Genomic DNA, 18,406 nt, shown 5'->3' with positions numbered 1-18,406 from the left:
TATTATGCTTCACAAAGGAAACCACAATACGCAAAAAGGACAATAAATTACCACTTACAGGGAAAAATAAGATTAAATACAATGACCATTACCTTTAAGACAAAACTAGAGGTTGTTGACATTATAAGATTTGAACCAAACACAAAAGGAATTAAATATTAAAATGTTAACTATATTTTATGAAAGATTCAATAAAAAATACATGGACGTAATATATTTTAAACGATGCCTATCCGGAACTTCTTAACATCTTCTTCTTCATGCTCTTATCCCACATTATGTGAGATCGGCGCAGCGTGTCCTCTTTTAACTATCATATCAAGGCATTACGACTGATCAGCTTGCCTGATGTCAGCTCTTCTTTTGAAATCTATGGGTGGTATATGATATTAGGCCCAAAAAGCCCCTTAGTCGCCTTAAACGACATCAACGGCAAGACTTGAGTCGATTGAATTCTAAGCCGGAAATTGCATGGCAATGCATGGAAATTGCAAGCAATCACACTATCTGGTCATAATATGACTTCTAACGAAATAGCTCATGGTACGTCACATCTTTCACGTATATATAAGCTATGGGACACTTAACATCACGCTAATTAGTAATTAATTAAAAAAAAAATGTTTTTTATTCCGCTACGAAAATTTTTATTCCAATACAATAAAAATCCTGTTTTATTTTTCTGTTTTATTTTATTACAACAACTCTTGACTCTTTACCGTGTTGTCATCATAGGACAAAATTAATTAACATAACTTCGAACACAATACCTCATTTTATATATTCGTTCTATACAAGTACACGTGATGTGTGATTTCTAAATAAAAACTTAGAAAATGCCTTTTTTCTTTCAGTTTATGTGTTTATTTGCATGGCTCAAATACAAATCGGTGGAATCGATTTTAACGCAACTTTCGCAAATAATCAGAATTAATATTAATTTTATAAATATGTAAAGATATAAATATATAAGATATAAAATATTTAATTAAACGTCAGACTTCTGCTTGCAATCACGACTGGATCATAATGGATAAGGAGTAGCATCCCTTTTTTCATATCGACGCTTGAAAGGCAGACGTGACTAAGCGACAATGCGTGAACTTTACAGTAGACTACTTTAAAGTTGAAATACCTGAAAACAAAATTTATTTTAACGAATCTAGCTGTAGCAGAATCTGGCTAGTAGATGTAGGATTGAAACGATTTTAATAGACCTAGAAATATCTTTTTTTGCGCATCAAATATGGTTATTGCCTATCATTTATGTAGTTATTGTCGCTTAGTCACGTTTGCCTTTCAAGCGTCGATATACAAATTTTAAAGCAGCTCATACCATTTATATTTCATTGGAGGTAAAAAACTATTGCCTCCGAGTTCATACGAGATTTCACACACATTTATATTTCAATCAATTAACGAGATAAACCCTAAATTGTAACGGTAGGCAGCGGCTTGGCTCTACCCCTGGCATTGCTGAAGTCCATGGGCGACGGTAACCACTCACCATCAGGCGGGCCGTATGCTTGCCTGCCTACAAGGGAAACAAACAAAAAATGTGTTCAGTACTTCCAATCTTGAGTATTCATTCAAAAGCATTATGAGACATTTAGGAAATTAAAATTCACAATTACATACACAAAAATCTTCAGAATTAATTTCATCATAATATGAAGGATTCGTCATGTGGTTAATAAACATTACTATAATTTTGTGATGAATTCATTTTAATGACTAAATTTCAATTACATAATTTTAAAATTAAATACATATACATACATAAATTTAGAGTGCCTTTTACCTCGGGTAGCATATCATCGTACTGTCCACAGAAGCAGTGGTCAAACAGGGAAGACTATGATCTCTGCTATTGTATACATCGTACTGTAAATCCTTCGTAAAAATTATCAGTTTCTTATTATGATTATTCTTAATCGCAACAACACAATAAATGCTGACACGAGCACAATAGACAACCTTGGTCTATTGGTATTTATCTGTGCTGGGTGTCAATCACCCGTTCGCTCGATAATGCTTTCACAAAATCTCTAACTGGTTCGCAATACAGATCGAACACTCGACATTTCAGACGACCGATCTGGGTCAAGATCAACATTCGATTCGATTTAATCGAATTGTTTTTAGCGATTATCTTAAATTACTTTTTATATTATTTACAATGACGTTTATAAAAATAGTGTTTTGTGCAGTAAATTGAAACCAACATGAGGAATAATTTTATTTACTTGAAGAGGTTAAGCCCGTCTTAATTGAAGATTGAGTAAGTATTTTTTTACTGCTTAGCTGGGTGAACAAACTCACGGCCCAACTGGGGTTAAGCGGTTATGGGAATCCAAGGACATCAAAAACATAAATGCCGCCATTCTGAGGTATGAGTTCTCAGCTTTATAGTAGGTATAGCAGCTGCCCTATCCTTCAAACTAAAACTTATTACTTTTCACGGCAGAAATGAACAGGGTGGTGGTAAGTATACCCGTAATGGCTCACCAGACGCGCTGTCAGGACTAGTAAAGTATCAAATACGCAAATATATTAACGAAAATTCTACTTAATAAATACAGCAACTAGTAAATAAAAAAATCGCCAGTTTAATCACATAATTAGGTGCATTTCATTTTAAAAATAATTATGGATGTATCCGCTGCAATCTAAACATTGTAAGGAACACGCTTACCCCAAATATTTACATAAATAATTGCGTTCATTTCGCAAGTTCATACATGATTGGCTTAAAAAGTCGATGGTCGGTGTAGTGTGCCGTGCGGACCTTGTCGTGCACAAAGCACGCGACGCTATCTTCCACCGGATTCATAAATTACGTTAACATCTACATATATATATTTTTTTATTGCTTAAGTGGATGGACGAGCTCACAGCCCACCTGGTGTTAAGTGGTTACTGGAGCCCATATACATCTACAACGTAAATGCGCCACCCATCTCGAGATATAAGTTCTAAGGTCTCAGTATAGCTACAACGGCTACCCTCACCCTTCGAACCGAAACGCATTACTGCTTCACGGCGGAAATAGGCGGGGTGGTGGTACGGACTCCCAAAAGGTCCTACCACCAGTGATTACGCAAATTATATTTTTTGCGGGTTTGATTTTTATTACACAATGTTATTCCTTCACCGTGGAAGTCGATCGTGAACATTTGTTGAGTATGTATTTCAAATATAATGCCTCTTAATGCTTTAATGAATGCCTCTTATCAAATTTCACTACACGCAAATTTACCATTCCTGTACTATGCGGTTTGCTACTGTAATATTGACAACATTCAAACAATTCTACTATTTAAATTAAAGACGAAACGCTAAACACATAAAAAGGTTCTGATTAAAATGAAGTTTTTATTAAACTTATATATAGAATTCGTTACCACGTGCTCTTGATTCGGTAATTTCGACATCACAACATTAATATTTACAAATAAAGCGTGGCACTATCTAAAGTGTATCATTCATTATATATCACGATGTATTTTTATGCAAAGAAGTAACGCGATACATTTAAATACGAAGGATAACAGGTTTTTCAAGTCATGGAGATGTAAAGCTTAGGTCTCAACGTGAACTATGAAACCCAAATTTATAGTTAGAATTACTCTGTTATTTGATTCTATATCTTTAATCTGAGCTATAATCAATATCAGGCACACGACAAGTTAATAGATTTAAGACTATGAACATCGTTGTTCGACTGTTCCCAATTATTCATAGTTAGAGAGCTATTATTGCTTCAAACGACGGTGTGCGTAAACACTTCTAAGCTATGGATAAACTCTATGTTTTGTTTGGAAAAAAGCATTTGCATTCTTTTAACATTACGAAGGCTACCTTTCGTGAATACTAAGCAATGCAGTCCCGACGTTTCGTTGCGATTTGATACGCTCATGTGTACCACATACAAAATTGTAATTCACGTGAAAGTGAAACTTGGAATGTCGAACGAGTTGTCACATATTACATCACTTCATATGCCCGTATTTATCTCGATTACGATTTAAATCCTCATTCAGGAATTGAGTGTAGAATTGAATGACCGGTACAATTATTATTTGATTAGATTATCATCACTATTATTGGTTCCATATAATCTGTGATCATTATTTCCACAGATAACGCGTATATTTCACGCATTTGCTTTTCAAAATGTTTCTAAGAAAGTTAAAGTATTGTAGAATACACATGAGTACATTGACACACCCGCATAAAACTACATTTTACATGACAATTTCAAACTCATTTCATATTGTATTGAGTTGTAAAAAAAGGCAAAATAGTCCAATTAAATTTAATATATTTAATTATCGAATAGATCTCAAACATAGAAACCCATTCATAACTCGTTTTCAATTTTAGCATTTGATTGACGCCAAGTCTGATATTATTGGTTGTCAATTAATCATTATCGCATTTATTTAAAGAGCTTTTTTATTGATCAATATCTAACAGCCAACTTGAAATTATCAGACGATAAAAACTTCCGAATTATATTTAGAAAATTAACAACACATGTGTACTTTTTTAATATGCATGATTTACATGTGAAACTATGAAAGGAGAAATTTTAATTTTAATTTATAATAATTTGTAACTTAAAATAATTTTAATTACACAACGGTGTAAATACGAAACTATTTAAAATATGCTTATTAAATATTATTTTCGATTTTGATTATTCGATACCATTTTTTAAGATAAACAGTTTGAAAAGCAGCTCGGCATTTCGATCTGCTTATTTGTATGAATGTTGATATCGTTTGCTGATATCCATTGGTATTTTTCTATATTTATTTATGAGATATTTTTAAAAACCGTCCATGATTAAGCAATAACTATTTGTTATTTTTATCTATGCATTTAAGCTTACAATCGAGCATGCGCTCTGCACTGCTTTGTATGCGCTTACAATCCGTGCAAGGCGATAAAATCACAAGGCATGCAACTATCACCTTTATCGGCTTACGTAACATCTATAATTGCTTTTCACATAATAGCATAACTAAAAACTGATATTTCTTTCTATTTCTTAGATTATGACACGTAATTTGCGTCTTTTGTTCGAAGTTCCGTTCTCTCAATTTTTTTTCGATTACTGCAAAAAATATTGCATTGATTCATATTTTATTTAGTAACAGTAATTTGTGTTTTCGATTAATGAATTTATGAATTTCTTATTAAATGTGAACTAATAATTCAATCATCAGTTCAATTCATCAGTATTTTCATGGCCGAGTAATCATGAATGTTTCCTGTATACCTCAGACAGAATAACTGCAGACATTCATACCACAGCAGCAGTGTGTCATCAACTCCCGCAGCTTAACGTAAACTATCAACAGCATTCAGCATTCCAGAGCAAGCCGGATTCGTAGGCGTATAATCCGTCGCAACTGACTCTAACCGCTTTCTAGTCCCACACTACTATCCTCATTTCCTGATCACTTCTGCTACAACGCACTGCAGTTCACGACCCCGCTAAACCTAACATTGTCTTTTATTCCAAAATACTTAAAATTACTTCATAAATTGTGCTCAATCTCAACTGCCTTTGTTGAAGAAAACGTTTTCTTTGCCTGTTGTTTTATTTCACGACTGCTAAATAAGAACTACGATATTCACGAGTACGTACTCATGTGTAATGTCTAACCTTAAAATTATTCGCGCCATTTCGTTTTAGGGCGCCTTTGCTTGCCATTTTTTTTGTTTTTTTTTTTGTAAATTACATTAATGAGTCTTAACCAATATATTTTTTTTGCTAAATACTCTTTTATGAAAACTGTTGATAAGTGACATCAAACATTCTATTTAATACATTAAATATAAATCAAATACATTATAGAGAAACTAAATCAACAAAATACGAAATAGTCCTATGTATGCCTTCATTTCATAATATTATTTTTGTTTACCCATATACTCTCTAAATATCTTAATATTTATTCCTCTTTAAGATTCGTAGAGATACATTTATGATTTCGTAACAAAAAACTTTTGTTTTTAACGATTGTGATAACTTTTGCAAGTTTTTTTCAAAGATTATGGCCAAACTTAACTGGACTTCGATTTTATTGTTATCACCTTAATATTCGTGTGGCAATCAAAAATATTACTACGCAAGCTACTTAAGCAACGATACGAAAAGATTATACGTTTCAGTGCAGCTCAACTTGGTAATTATGTTATTAATATTAGCACAAATATGGGTAAGTGAAGTAGCTGATTTAAGCTTACTTACTGGAGAGAGCGTCGGTAATCATTTACGATCGAGATAATTATTTGCGGACTATCTTTGACAGCAATAATAAGTCAAAGATTAATTTAAACATGCTCTAGTATATGAAATCGATACGAAGACAATGTCTCTGCTTTGCGTTCTTCAGTCTCAGCACCCAATGTTGTAATGCGCTTAAGTCGCAATGCGCGGAAGTCAAAACTTAATTAGCTCAATGTTTTGTTTCCAATCAATTTCCCAAAGCGAAACGATTATCGCCAGTCATTTCAAAATTTGGATAATTCACAGCGAACTCAAACTTTTGAAATATGAAATAGTACATTTACATTGAAATTGTTATTATTTGCAATAACATCGAATCGTTATTTTTGATGAGCTTAGCAGATTCAGTTAGAAGATTTTGTCCCAATCCAATTCAAACTGAGAATTTTAGATTGGTACTAACAGTATTAAAATTTAATAAAATATGAGAATGACCATAGAATATTTACCCACGTAGGACCCCGGAGGATCCAATAATTAACCGTTACCGACTGAATACAAACATCTATTTAAGCAATAAAAATATGTTGCAGAAAATTTCTGAAATTTTTTGAGATTCGAGTATGACGTATATGAGGCTTCGTGAGTTAGATTAATGGTACATATTTCATACACTAGTAGGAATAAACTAAATCTTTAGAAATTTTCCCCACAGTGCGCTGGTTCTATATTTCGGAGGTTCCTGCGGTGGCGAATATCGCCAAAGGGTGAATAAAAAGAGGGGGAGGTCGAGGCTAGGTAATTTTAAAATGAGTAAGTACCTGCCAACCCGTCGCTGGCTTCTTGCAGATTGTAGAAGCCAAGGAACGTGACTGGTGGACGAAGCGTAATGGCGACGGTCGGCCTGACGACTTGACAGCACTCCTCAAATTATTTGTGTTCACAAAACGGGTATAACACTCGCACAACGACAAGGATAAACGTCAGTAGGAGTTCGTAATAAAAAAGTAACAAAAGTCCAAAATATTGTTGATATGAAAACAAGCGTCGCGTGCGTGGACGTAAAATGCGCGCGATGCGATCGGCGATAGTCTTCTTTTTTTTAATTTTTTTTTTATAACTGGCCATGCGATAGGTTTTATGTGTACTCTCATCAAAAAAAAGAACCATACACAAACGGCAACAATTCGACTCAAAGTGCAATGCGGTGCATCGTGACAATTGTTTCGAAACATAATATTCGCCTAATTAAAACCACAAACTTTACCAACAGCCGTATAATATTATATCTGATGCGGATAATTGGTGTTAATTTCGTTCTTTCGTAATATCAAGGGTTTGTAATTGGACTTGAACACTTTTAGCAACTGTTGCAAAAAGTATCAACTTTCTTCCTGTATTGAATAAATTGCGCATAGACTTTCTTATGTTCCGCAGTGTCTTTATAATAACAGACACTTAAAGTTAAATGTCTATATTATAGTATATAAACGGATCCTCAGGGTGGCGGCGACAATTGAGACAATTTACATCCACACGAAATAATATATTCTCTTTAGTACACGTTATGGTGGGTAGAATACGAATGCCCCAGAGATATGCTAACCGTCGGTATTTATACAATCATCTTGACCTATTTTAATACAAACTGAGTAGGTAATATTAAACATTGTTCATCTTAATTATTCTGCTGATTATTTACGTACAATTATTATTTAATAATATCGAATTATGTAACAAATAACATTAAGACTTATTGCGCCGGAAGCTGTCAAGCGGAAGGCGCCAATAAAATATTATAAGTATAAAGAAATATGAATGAACTATTTACTTGATTATGAAATTACTAATTATATTATAAGAATAATAAGTTCTATATATTTCCTAAGTTCGTAAATAATTTATTATGTGAGGCCGGAAGTGTTGCTCGATAACATTCGGCCATCCTGTATATGCCGTGTCCCACGGCGATCAGCGCTGCTATTGGCGCCTGGTTTGTCGCTGGTGTATGGCACCTGAAATTGACATGTTTAAGCAGTAATTATATCTTGTATTATCTAATTCATACGACACAACTTTTATTTATCATAGATCACACACACCTTTTATTCGTTGTACATCATACACCTTTTATTTGTTGTACATCATACACCTTTTATTCGTTGTACATCATACACCTTTTATTTGTTGTACATCATACACCTTTTATTTGTTGTACATCACACACCTTTTATTTGTTGTACATCACACACCTTTTATTTGTACAGCTTTTATTTGTTGTACATCACACAGATTTTATTTGTACAGCTTTTATTTGTTGTACATCACACAGATTTTATTTGTACAGCTTTTATTTGTTGTACATCACACAGATTTTATTTGTACAGCTTTTATTTGTTGTACATCACACAGATTTTATTTGTACAGCTTTTATTTGTTGTATATCACACAGCTTTTATTTGTCGTATATCACACAGCTTTTATTTGTTGTATATCACACAGCTTTTATTTGTTGTATATCACACAGCTTTTATTTGTTGTATATCACACAGCTTTTATTTGTTGTATATCACACAGCTTTTATTTGTTGTATATCACACAGCTTTTATTTGTTGTATATCACACAGCTTTTATTTGTTGTATATCACACAGCTTTTATTTGTTGTATATCACACAGCTTTTATTTGTTGTATATCACACAGCTTTTATTTGTTGTATATAACACAGCTTTTATTTGTTGTATATAACACAGCTTTTATTTGTTGTATATAACACAGCTTTTATTTGTTGTATATAACACAGCTTTTATTTGTTGTATATAACACAGCTTTTATTTTTTTGTACATCACACAGCTTTTATTTTTTTGTACATCACACAGCTTTTATTTTTTTGTACATCACACAGCTTTTATTTTTTTTGTATATAACACAGCTTTTATTTTTTGTACATCACACAGCTTTTATTGTTAACTGATGCAGCCTCTATCCTGAAATAGTTTGATTTTGTTTTATCAGTTACTTGCAATTCTGAGTCAGTAGATTGGTCAAGTATCATAACGTTCATACTACTTTGTAGACTCATTTTTATTAGTAATAATTTCCACGCGTGCTTATTAATCAATTATGTTTCCATTCAATGATTTTGTCTCAGATATTAATTATTTTTAAAAAGCAATCTTTCGACCTTACAAGTCCACCCAAAAGTACATAGGACATACAGCCCAGCTCAAAATATACAGAATTCATAAGAAATGTTTCATTAGTGTTAATATTGAGATAAACTTGTACCAAAGCAGCACTTTACTGTGATATTATACAGCTGTGTCCTAAATACATCGGACAAGTCTGTCTGTAATTTTATTTCACTAAGAGTACTATTAAAAGTTTCACTACTACCCACGAATTTAATAGAATTTTGTGATATTGATATTAATCATTGATTCTCCGATTATTAAATCTATATCCGCGATGTCGTAATTCGTTATTTCCACAAAGCCACAATAATGTTGTCTATATGAACATTCACGGGGATGTTCCTAAAGAGGTCGACGAGTATGAGCCTCCAAAACCTCTCATTGTAACCACGGAAGACAATCTTTAATTTTTTAACTTATCAGCATATGCCACACAGAATATTTAATTTGCTGCCCATGTCTATGTATGCAATGAGACTAGAGCCATTAATTAACACTATTTTTTTTTTGCAAATCTATGCATACGCTGTATGTTGTAAATAAGATATTACTCACTTTTGGGTGTGAAGAGCTGGCCGCATACCATCAGCTGACCGACGTGTGTCCCGGGCGATGGCACACCTCGCAGCGCGGCTCTTTGCAGTTCTTTGTTTCATGACCTTCTCTTCGGCAGGCGTAACATTTCTTTGGTTGAAAGTCGGTCCCTCTTGCAACTGGAGCAACAGCACCTTCTCTTCTCCATGTGGTAGCCATTCGCGGATGTGTAGTATAGTTGCGGTGGTGTATCGCACAATCCCTAGCCGACCCACGAAGACATATCTGCATGATGAACTGGCAGTCTTTGTTGTCCCATCCATATACGTGATCCAACTGGTCGATCTTGTGCAGCCATCCCTTGACGTTGCTAGATTTTTCATCCGGCCGGAACGTTGGAATAACCTCCGCATCGGTTTGGGTGACACGTCGCATTTTATATCGCCTGTGTTTCTCAGCGGTCTCAAATCCGTCAATGCATGGGCCTGGCATAATCCCGCTTCTGAAGTATAAACGGATCCTCAGGGTGGCGGCGACAATTGAGACAATTTACATCCACACGAAATAATATATTCTCTTTAGTACACGTTATGGTGGGTAGAATACGAATGCCCCAGAGATATGCTAACCGTCGGTATTTATACAATCATCTTGACCTATTTTAATACAAACTGAGTAGGTAATATTAAACATTGTTCATCTTAATTATTCTGCTGATTATTTACGTACAATTATTATTTAATAATATCGAATTATGTAACAAATAACATTAAGACTTATTGCGCCGGAAGCTGTCAAGCGGAAGGCGCCAATAAAATATTATAAGTATAAAGAAATATGAATGAACTATTTACTTGATTATGAAATTACTAATTATATTATAAGAATAATAAGTTCTATATATTTCCTAAGTTCGTAAATAATTTATTATGTGAGGCCGGAAGTGTTGCTCGATAACAAGTATCAATCTTTCATATTTGTATAAATTAGGCAGCGGCTTGGCTCTGCCCCTGGCATTGCTAACGTCCATGAGCGACGGTGACCACTTACCATCAGGTGGGCCGTATGCTCGTCTGCCTACAAAGGCAACAAAAAAATAAAAATAAAAATTAATTTTGTATTTAGTGTTGCTGAATATATAATAATTAGGTATTTATACCTACTTTGTTTTAACAAACCCAGTCCGCGTGAAGTAAATTTAAACTGTAGCGTCAACGTCCCGAACACAAACAAACAAAGCTACATTTATTTATTTTCAATTATATTTCTATATATAAAAGCTGATGTGTATATTTCCAATAGACTTCGAAACGCCTAGATTGATTTCGATGAAATTTTGATAGCGATCGAATCGAAGTTAAATCGAAGATTCACCAGGAAATCAGGCCGGGTTTGTCTAGTATTGTACATATAAGATAGTAACAAAACTTACAATCATAGCTCAGCATGAAATATTCTGGCAATGTTCTGAAGGGTGGGGCAGCCCTTGAAACTATACTGAGACCTTAGAACTTATAACTCAAGGTGGGTGGTGCATTTACGTTGTAGATGCCTATGGGCTCCAGTAACCACTTAACACCAGGTGGGCTGTGAGCTCATCCACCCGTCTAAGTAATAAAAAAAAATCGATAGCCTTTTGTTTTTAAATATTACAGTAACTGATTGACAAACTTAGGTTATGTTAAGTTTCAGTTGATGATGAGTTTTATACAAACATCACAATGTGTATACCATCTTCTACCTTGTGTCATGTGGCCTTTTATACCATACGTGGCCATACGTGCATTCTATTGTGTTTTTCTTATTGTAATCTTATGCGACATCCCATATAGTTTTAATTTCAATTATAAATTCATAAACAAAATAATATCGATTAAGAACAAATAAATAGTAGTTAAATGACTTAGATTTATTGTTATCATCTAAGATACAACTCGCACGAAACTAGTACATTTATGTGTAATATATTTTATAACAATACAAAACTATGATTAATGTATCAACTTAAATAAAAGCAGTGAAGTAATTCTCTTGTACTAAATCCTTATGTCGTCAATCACAGACGTAACAAAATAAATTACATGAGGGCGTGCATTACATAATACTAGGATATCTGCCAAGATTTTAGCATTCAGTTACCGTATTTAGTTTTATTCGTTCATCCTCGATTTTCATATTAAAGTACACATTTGATAAGGTTGAAATTAGAATAACAATATTTAACAAAAAATAGTAAACATTTTTTATTTTAGTTTTATTTATTTATTTATTACTACATCTCATGCACATTCTCGTAAATTGGCGGACTTAATGCTTAAGACACTGCCTACCAGTCCACCATTGGTGATGTAGAAAATAGCGTCCTAGGTGCATTGATTGAATAATAATTAAAGAAAATAGATGCTCTAAAAGAGTAGATAATTTATATTTTAATACGTGAAGCAAAAACTTTGTACCACTTTTTACGAAAATTGCGTAGATTGCGTAGTAAATTTCCCACACTAGTAGAGAATATAGAGAAGGAGCGCAGAATGTTATTTTTTTTTTAATTGTGCAAAGAGAATTCATTAAATCAATATAAAAAACATTACACACACTACCATGTATTTAACACAACACACACACACACACGCATGCATACTATTTGTTTATTGTCAAACTTTTCTTATTGCTTATAGTCTGTGGTCAAATTGAGAATAGATTAAATATTGTTTGTCTTTATTAATATTTGTCTATAGTGTAGTCTTAGCAACATCTGTGATTATATAAGTATTTATATTTATATTATTATAAATATATATTATAAATAGTATTTGACAATAGAACCATAATAATGTTCAAACTTATAATTTCAATGAATTATAGTCGAATTTCGACTACCGGGGGACCACTAGTAGTCAAGAGATAAGTGATGACATTTGTGGTGCGATATCTATGAGCTCTGAAGGCAACGGCTGACAACCAAACGGGCTACTTTAAAACATCATCAACAGTTGTTATGGGTCTAATAACAACTATTAATACATATTCCATTAAACCTTAACAAGTTTGTACAAGCCTAAAACAAAAACACAAGCCTAAAATTAAACCCAAACGGTTACTTTGTTAAAGTTAAATAGTACATATACTAGAAAAAAGTCGGAAAGACAAAAAGGAAACACAAAACCATAAACTAGAACAATTCACACGTTACCTAACTCTCGTGAGAAGATAACGTTTGATCTGTTACACGTAATCAATTTCAATGACTACGCATCTGTAATTGTTTAAACGTGTACATCACTTCCGGTCGCGCGATCAGCACGTTTTATCGTAACTATATGTACAATTTGTTTTATACTTATAATAATATTCATCTCGTTTTTATTACGGGCAACGATTATATGTATTTTGTAAAAGTGTTTTGACTATCGTAGTTAAACTAGACGGTTTTACTGCTGTATATAATAATATATCTTTTTAATCATCTCACTAATCACAAAGGAATTTAAAAAAATATTCTAGTTTTATTTTCAACTGGAACAGGAACCACACTCCCGATTAAATCACCTCGAATGACGAGAAGTATAATAAATAGAATTGTAGAAAGAACATTACGGGATACGGAACGATTACGGGATGGTTCCCATAGAAATTCAGCCCACTGAGTTTCTCGCCGGATCTTGTCAGTGGGTCTCGTTTCCGATTCAGTGGTAGATTATGCGAAGCACTGCTCTTGCTAGGGCCAGTGTTAGGAGAGCCCCGTGAGCTCACCTACACGTCATGGTGAAGCTGAAATAGCCTCTCAAGGCTATCAGCATAGGTAGGAAGAAAAAGAGAGGAATGAAATATCTGTACAAATAACAGAAGCAACGTCTCTTTGCGAGTCTTTGTATTGAGTCTTGAGCAGAAGGAACTAGTTCATAGCTTAGTTCATACTTACAGCGACATTATAGCTAAAGTGGACATTCGAATCATATCACAGATAAATTAAGATAATAAATAAATAAAAATAGCAACAAATTAAACTTACTAAACGCCGTCGCTAAATTAAATATTTTGTCAACAAGCTGCCGGCTGTGAGCGCTTTTGAACACACACCGCATTACGTACAAGCTGTAACTCCTTTTTTCCCCAGCCTATTCCTTATTACTATATATTTAAATATATAATAATATACAATTATAATTAATATAGTAGCGTGAGGGGCTATTCCAGCTTTGGGACGGGTAGAGCTCAACCTGAGAATCGGCTAACACTATCCCTAGCAATAACCATTCTTCGCAGAATCTACCAACTGAGAAGATCCGGCAAGAAACTCAGTAGTCAGTTCGCTCTCTTCGTCGTAATCGCTGAACTCGACAAGAACGGCGACCGAAGTGGCTCCAAATCTATTGCATTTGTATTAAAATAGTCTACCATCGGCCTCGTAAATTCTGGTTTTGACAATTTAGGCAATCTACTAATTCACAAATTTCTTTAATGGCTTTTAGATGGTGTACCAATGACATTGTTTTGGAAATTTAGTCACTATTTGAAAATGTCGTATTTTAGTGACATACTAATATTTTACTCACACAGGCGTTAATGTTCGGTAAGTTACTTTTAATTTGACTCATCATTGGTTCGAACATTTACGACGAATGAAAACCATAACAAATATATTACAGTGTCGACGTGCCTCTGCTTAAAAAGATTAAGAACGGTTTTTGATCATTTCAATTTCTGTCAACGTCCTTATTACAATACTAGCGGCCCGCTCCGGCTCCGCTCTGGACTTTAACAAAAATTTCAACGATATTTGAGGTTGTTTTATTTTTTAATAAAAGAACACTTATTGCGGCGTAACTATAATAGTTAGATATCATCGACACTTTTTGTAAATAATAATGTGCTCTACAAAGTCATAGTACATTATTTTATTCTATCATCAATAGTTTTCGCAGGGCACGCGATGTAAAGAATATTTTGTAATTTTTTTACACCTTGGGTTACATTATTGGAGTTTTAGTAAGAATACCTAATTATTTTCAAATCGGTTCAGTAGCTTTGGAGCCCATTCTATACAAACAAACAAACAAATCTTTCCTCTTTATAATATTAGTATAGACTAGCGACCCGCCGTCGCTTCGCTTCGCGTCACCCGCGTTTATTGTCGTACCGCGGATGACGCCGCGGGGCGAAACTAGTCTAAAAAAGTAACCTAAGTTACTCCTTATATCATCAGCTACCTGTCAGTGAAAGTCCCATCAAAATCGGTCCAGCCGTTCCAGAGATTAGCCGGAACAGACAGACAGACAGACAAAAATTATTCTGGTGTATGTACCGTATATATGTATATTCATATGCATGTAGTAAAAAGCGATTATTTCAATATTACAAACAGACACTCCAATTTTATTTATATGCATAGACGAATAACGAGCTGCAGTAAGCTAACTTTCCAATACACGTAACTTATTAGCTTGCGGTCGTGTACGTAAAAGGTGCTCCCTGACTTTAGAATTCGACTTGTAATTCCTGTCTGTCGCAACCAGTATGAGAGATTCCGCTTCCTATATAAAAAACCAGTCGTGTCGCTTATATATCTGTACAAATCTAGAGCAGTTTTTTTATGAATGTTCTTTATTACATGTCGTTACTTGCGTATAGGTAATTATTAATTATGCTTAATATTAAAAGAACGATCACGATTTTGTTTTTGAGGAAGCAATGATGTAGTCCTGTTTGTATGAGGTAGATTGAAGGTAACAAATTACTTTCAATGGTGATAAAGTGTTTAAATAATACGTGTTTTTTTTTTTAATAAAACGTATTTCTATTTAGAATGGGATAGGATTGAATAAGCTACACATAATCGATTGAAGAGATAGTTCTTGTTATATTTGAGATACCAAACCAAAGAAAGTGTTAAAATGTTTAAAGTAATTTTGACCATTAATTCAGAGTTACTTTTCTATTTAAGAATTACCTAAGTCTCAAATATGTAGTATAAATTTATATTCTAAAATCTGTAGATTGGCATAAAAATCAACTAACACTATTTTTCCTTAGTTAAGTGAACGGACTCTCGACCTATCTTACGTTAAGCACTTACCAGAGTCCATAAAAGGGATAAATTCCGTCTCTCACCTGAGTACGAGAACTAATTCTGAATTTTAAAATATAAGAGCTCAATATTGAAACAGGCCGAGTGGTGATACCTACCCGTAGCTCACAGAACGCTCTACAAGACCGTAGTTTGCTCTTTATTTATTTCAATAATAATATTATCGTTGTTTTTAATATATTTTTATGTTTAAATGAAGACTTCTTAGGGTATATCGATTTAAATCATTCCAATAATACAGCTAGACAAAGTGTGGCTAATATAACAAACCTAAGTCATCCACTACTTACATATATTTAGTTTTCACTTTTCCTTTTCGTGTATTCAAAACTATTTTTTCCAGTTCCATTCTGTTAAAAATTATGTATTAATTAGATTGTCTTTTTTTTTCAGGTAAATTGCAACGATCGGCGCTTCTACATTAGTAAACTAAGGAATCTATAAAAATAAAATTTCTGTGACTAATAGTCGCGTCCGAATACTAAAAACATCATTTGCCAGGCAATCGTGCATTCTGACCAGAAGGATAGGGTAGCCGTTGTGCCAATAAAAAGCTTAGACCCCAAACTGAGAGCAGTGTTCACGTTCAGTAGCGTCTATTGACTCTTGCAACTGGTTATCACGTGGTCCGAGGGAAAGTTTCCTCTGCTGTAACTTCACTCACAAAATTGCTGATAAAAGTTAGCAATGTTGCAAGTTGCAGTAGCCAGCGGCTTGGCTCTGCCCCTGGCATTGCTGACGTCCATGAGCGACGGTGAACACTTTCCATCAGGTAGGCCGTATGCTCCTGTGCGTAAAAAGGCAATTAAAAAATAATAATTAAACGTGTACTTCAATTAAAAGTCGGAAATATCTGCTTAATGTTCCAACTACAAGACACCTTCACTATCTTTTGTGAGCATTGAGCATATGTTATCCATGGAGCGAACAACTTAAACGCAAAAATTAAAATTTAATGTACTCGGCGATAAATATTGCACAACGACCTTTAAAAAAAGACAATAGGCTAATTTCAGCTTCGTAGAGCGTTACAGAGGTAATACGATAGAGGTCGCACGAAAATTTTAACACTCCGGTATCTATTAGGACCGCACAATACCGCACTTGAAAAACATTACAAGAACTTGAAAAAAAAAACAATACCGATGTGACAATGTCAGCAGATTTATTTATTTATTGCTTAGTTGAGCTCACAGCCCACCTGGTGTAAAGTGGTTACCGGATCCCATCGACATCTATAACGTAAATGCCGTCATCCACCTTGAGATATGACTTCTAAGAGTTCTAAGGTCTGAAGTATAGTTTACAACGGCTGCCCCATCTTTCAAACCCAAACGCATTACTGCTTCACGGCTGAAATAGACAGGTTGTCTCTTTCCATAGCTCGATGTGCTCTAATCATCGCCGGGTACTGTAATATATTGTAAACTGACAGCCAACTGTGAACACTCGCGATTCGTACCTACATCACACTCTTACGTGATTTAAAAATAAAAATAATGGTCCTAATCTCAAATACCTTATAATCTCTAATACTTTATTTCAAATTTGTCATTCCTGCATTGAAAGACACATATGATAGAGCTAGGTTGTTTCGTTATTGTATAGTAGCTAATTCGAATTACTATCTGCCCAACATACAACACTGGCCTTCCCGGATTCGGATTTACCAATTGTCCATCCATGGCATTGTATCCCCAACCAATGTTCTAAATCTATTCTCCTATAATATTTTATCCCCAATACTCATAGTGATTATACATTTATACTCCTATGTCCCCGTCCTATCATTTCTGCAGCAAAGCAACTCCAGCAAATTTGAATGGCGGAACAGCCGATAATTTAATTCAGCTGAAGTTTCGTTCTGATATCCCGTATTCTCGTGACGTAGCGTGAGCTTTTTTTACCTATGTACACCACATAAAAGCCCGTAAAAAAATTCGCAAATCTTATTAGAAGAAGTAATCTTATTGAAGTCACATCAAAAAAAACTTAAGCATCTTCAATCGAGTGCTCTTCGTACGAAAATATACAATACCGGTGCTTGCGGTAAATACGCTAAAGAATAGTCCAAACAAAATGTCAGGATACAGTTATAGGCTAATATACAACTATTTGCGGATGAAACATAATCGAATTTGAATATTTGTTTAGCAAACAAACTTAATAGATGTTGTACATCTACCTGACACAGATTCATTAATTGATGTGCACGAACACGTCTGTTCGTTTGATTAATATTTCCTTTTGTAACGGGACTCGAATTACAAAATATGGCTCATTAATTTTCATAATGTTCCTATAATTAATTTCGAGTTTCTTTAATGTTACATTTTTGTACTCATT

The 18,406-nt window shown here is 34.1% G+C and overlaps 2 protein-coding genes across 2 annotated transcripts in view; one reads left to right on the top strand and one right to left on the bottom strand.

Moving 5' to 3' along the window:
- The window catches only part of LOC101738769 (uncharacterized), a 57,400-nt gene that overhangs the window by 17,212 nt on the left and 21,782 nt on the right, over positions 1-18,406 (top strand). The window lies entirely within an intron of this gene.
- Positions 8,048-10,858, bottom strand: LOC119630349 (uncharacterized). Its single transcript, XM_038019431.2, has 2 exons — positions 9,994-10,858; positions 8,048-8,259 (listed from the first exon to the last, which is right to left on the bottom strand). Exons 1-2 carry the CDS (start codon positions 10,383-10,385, stop codon positions 8,118-8,120), a joined length of 534 nt encoding a protein of 177 aa, XP_037875359.1. The 5' UTR covers positions 10,386-10,858; the 3' UTR covers positions 8,048-8,117.

This window comes from Bombyx mori, chromosome 23 (assembly GCF_030269925.1).
Source record: "Bombyx mori chromosome 23, ASM3026992v2".
In the NCBI taxonomy this organism is placed as follows: domain Eukaryota; kingdom Metazoa; phylum Arthropoda; class Insecta; order Lepidoptera; family Bombycidae; genus Bombyx; species Bombyx mori.
This window is presented reverse-complemented; position numbering and strand designations above follow the sequence as displayed.

Excerpts from the sequence above, each read along its gene's own strand:
- LOC119630349 (XM_038019431.2), bottom strand. The coding sequence starts at position 10,385 with ATGCGGAGGTTATTCCAACGTTCCGGCCGGATGAAAAATCTAGCAACG. Across the intron at positions 8,260-9,993 it reads CCAGCTCTTCACACCCAAAA|GTGCCATACACCAGCGACAA; the intron begins GTGAGTAATATC and ends TGTCAATTTCAG.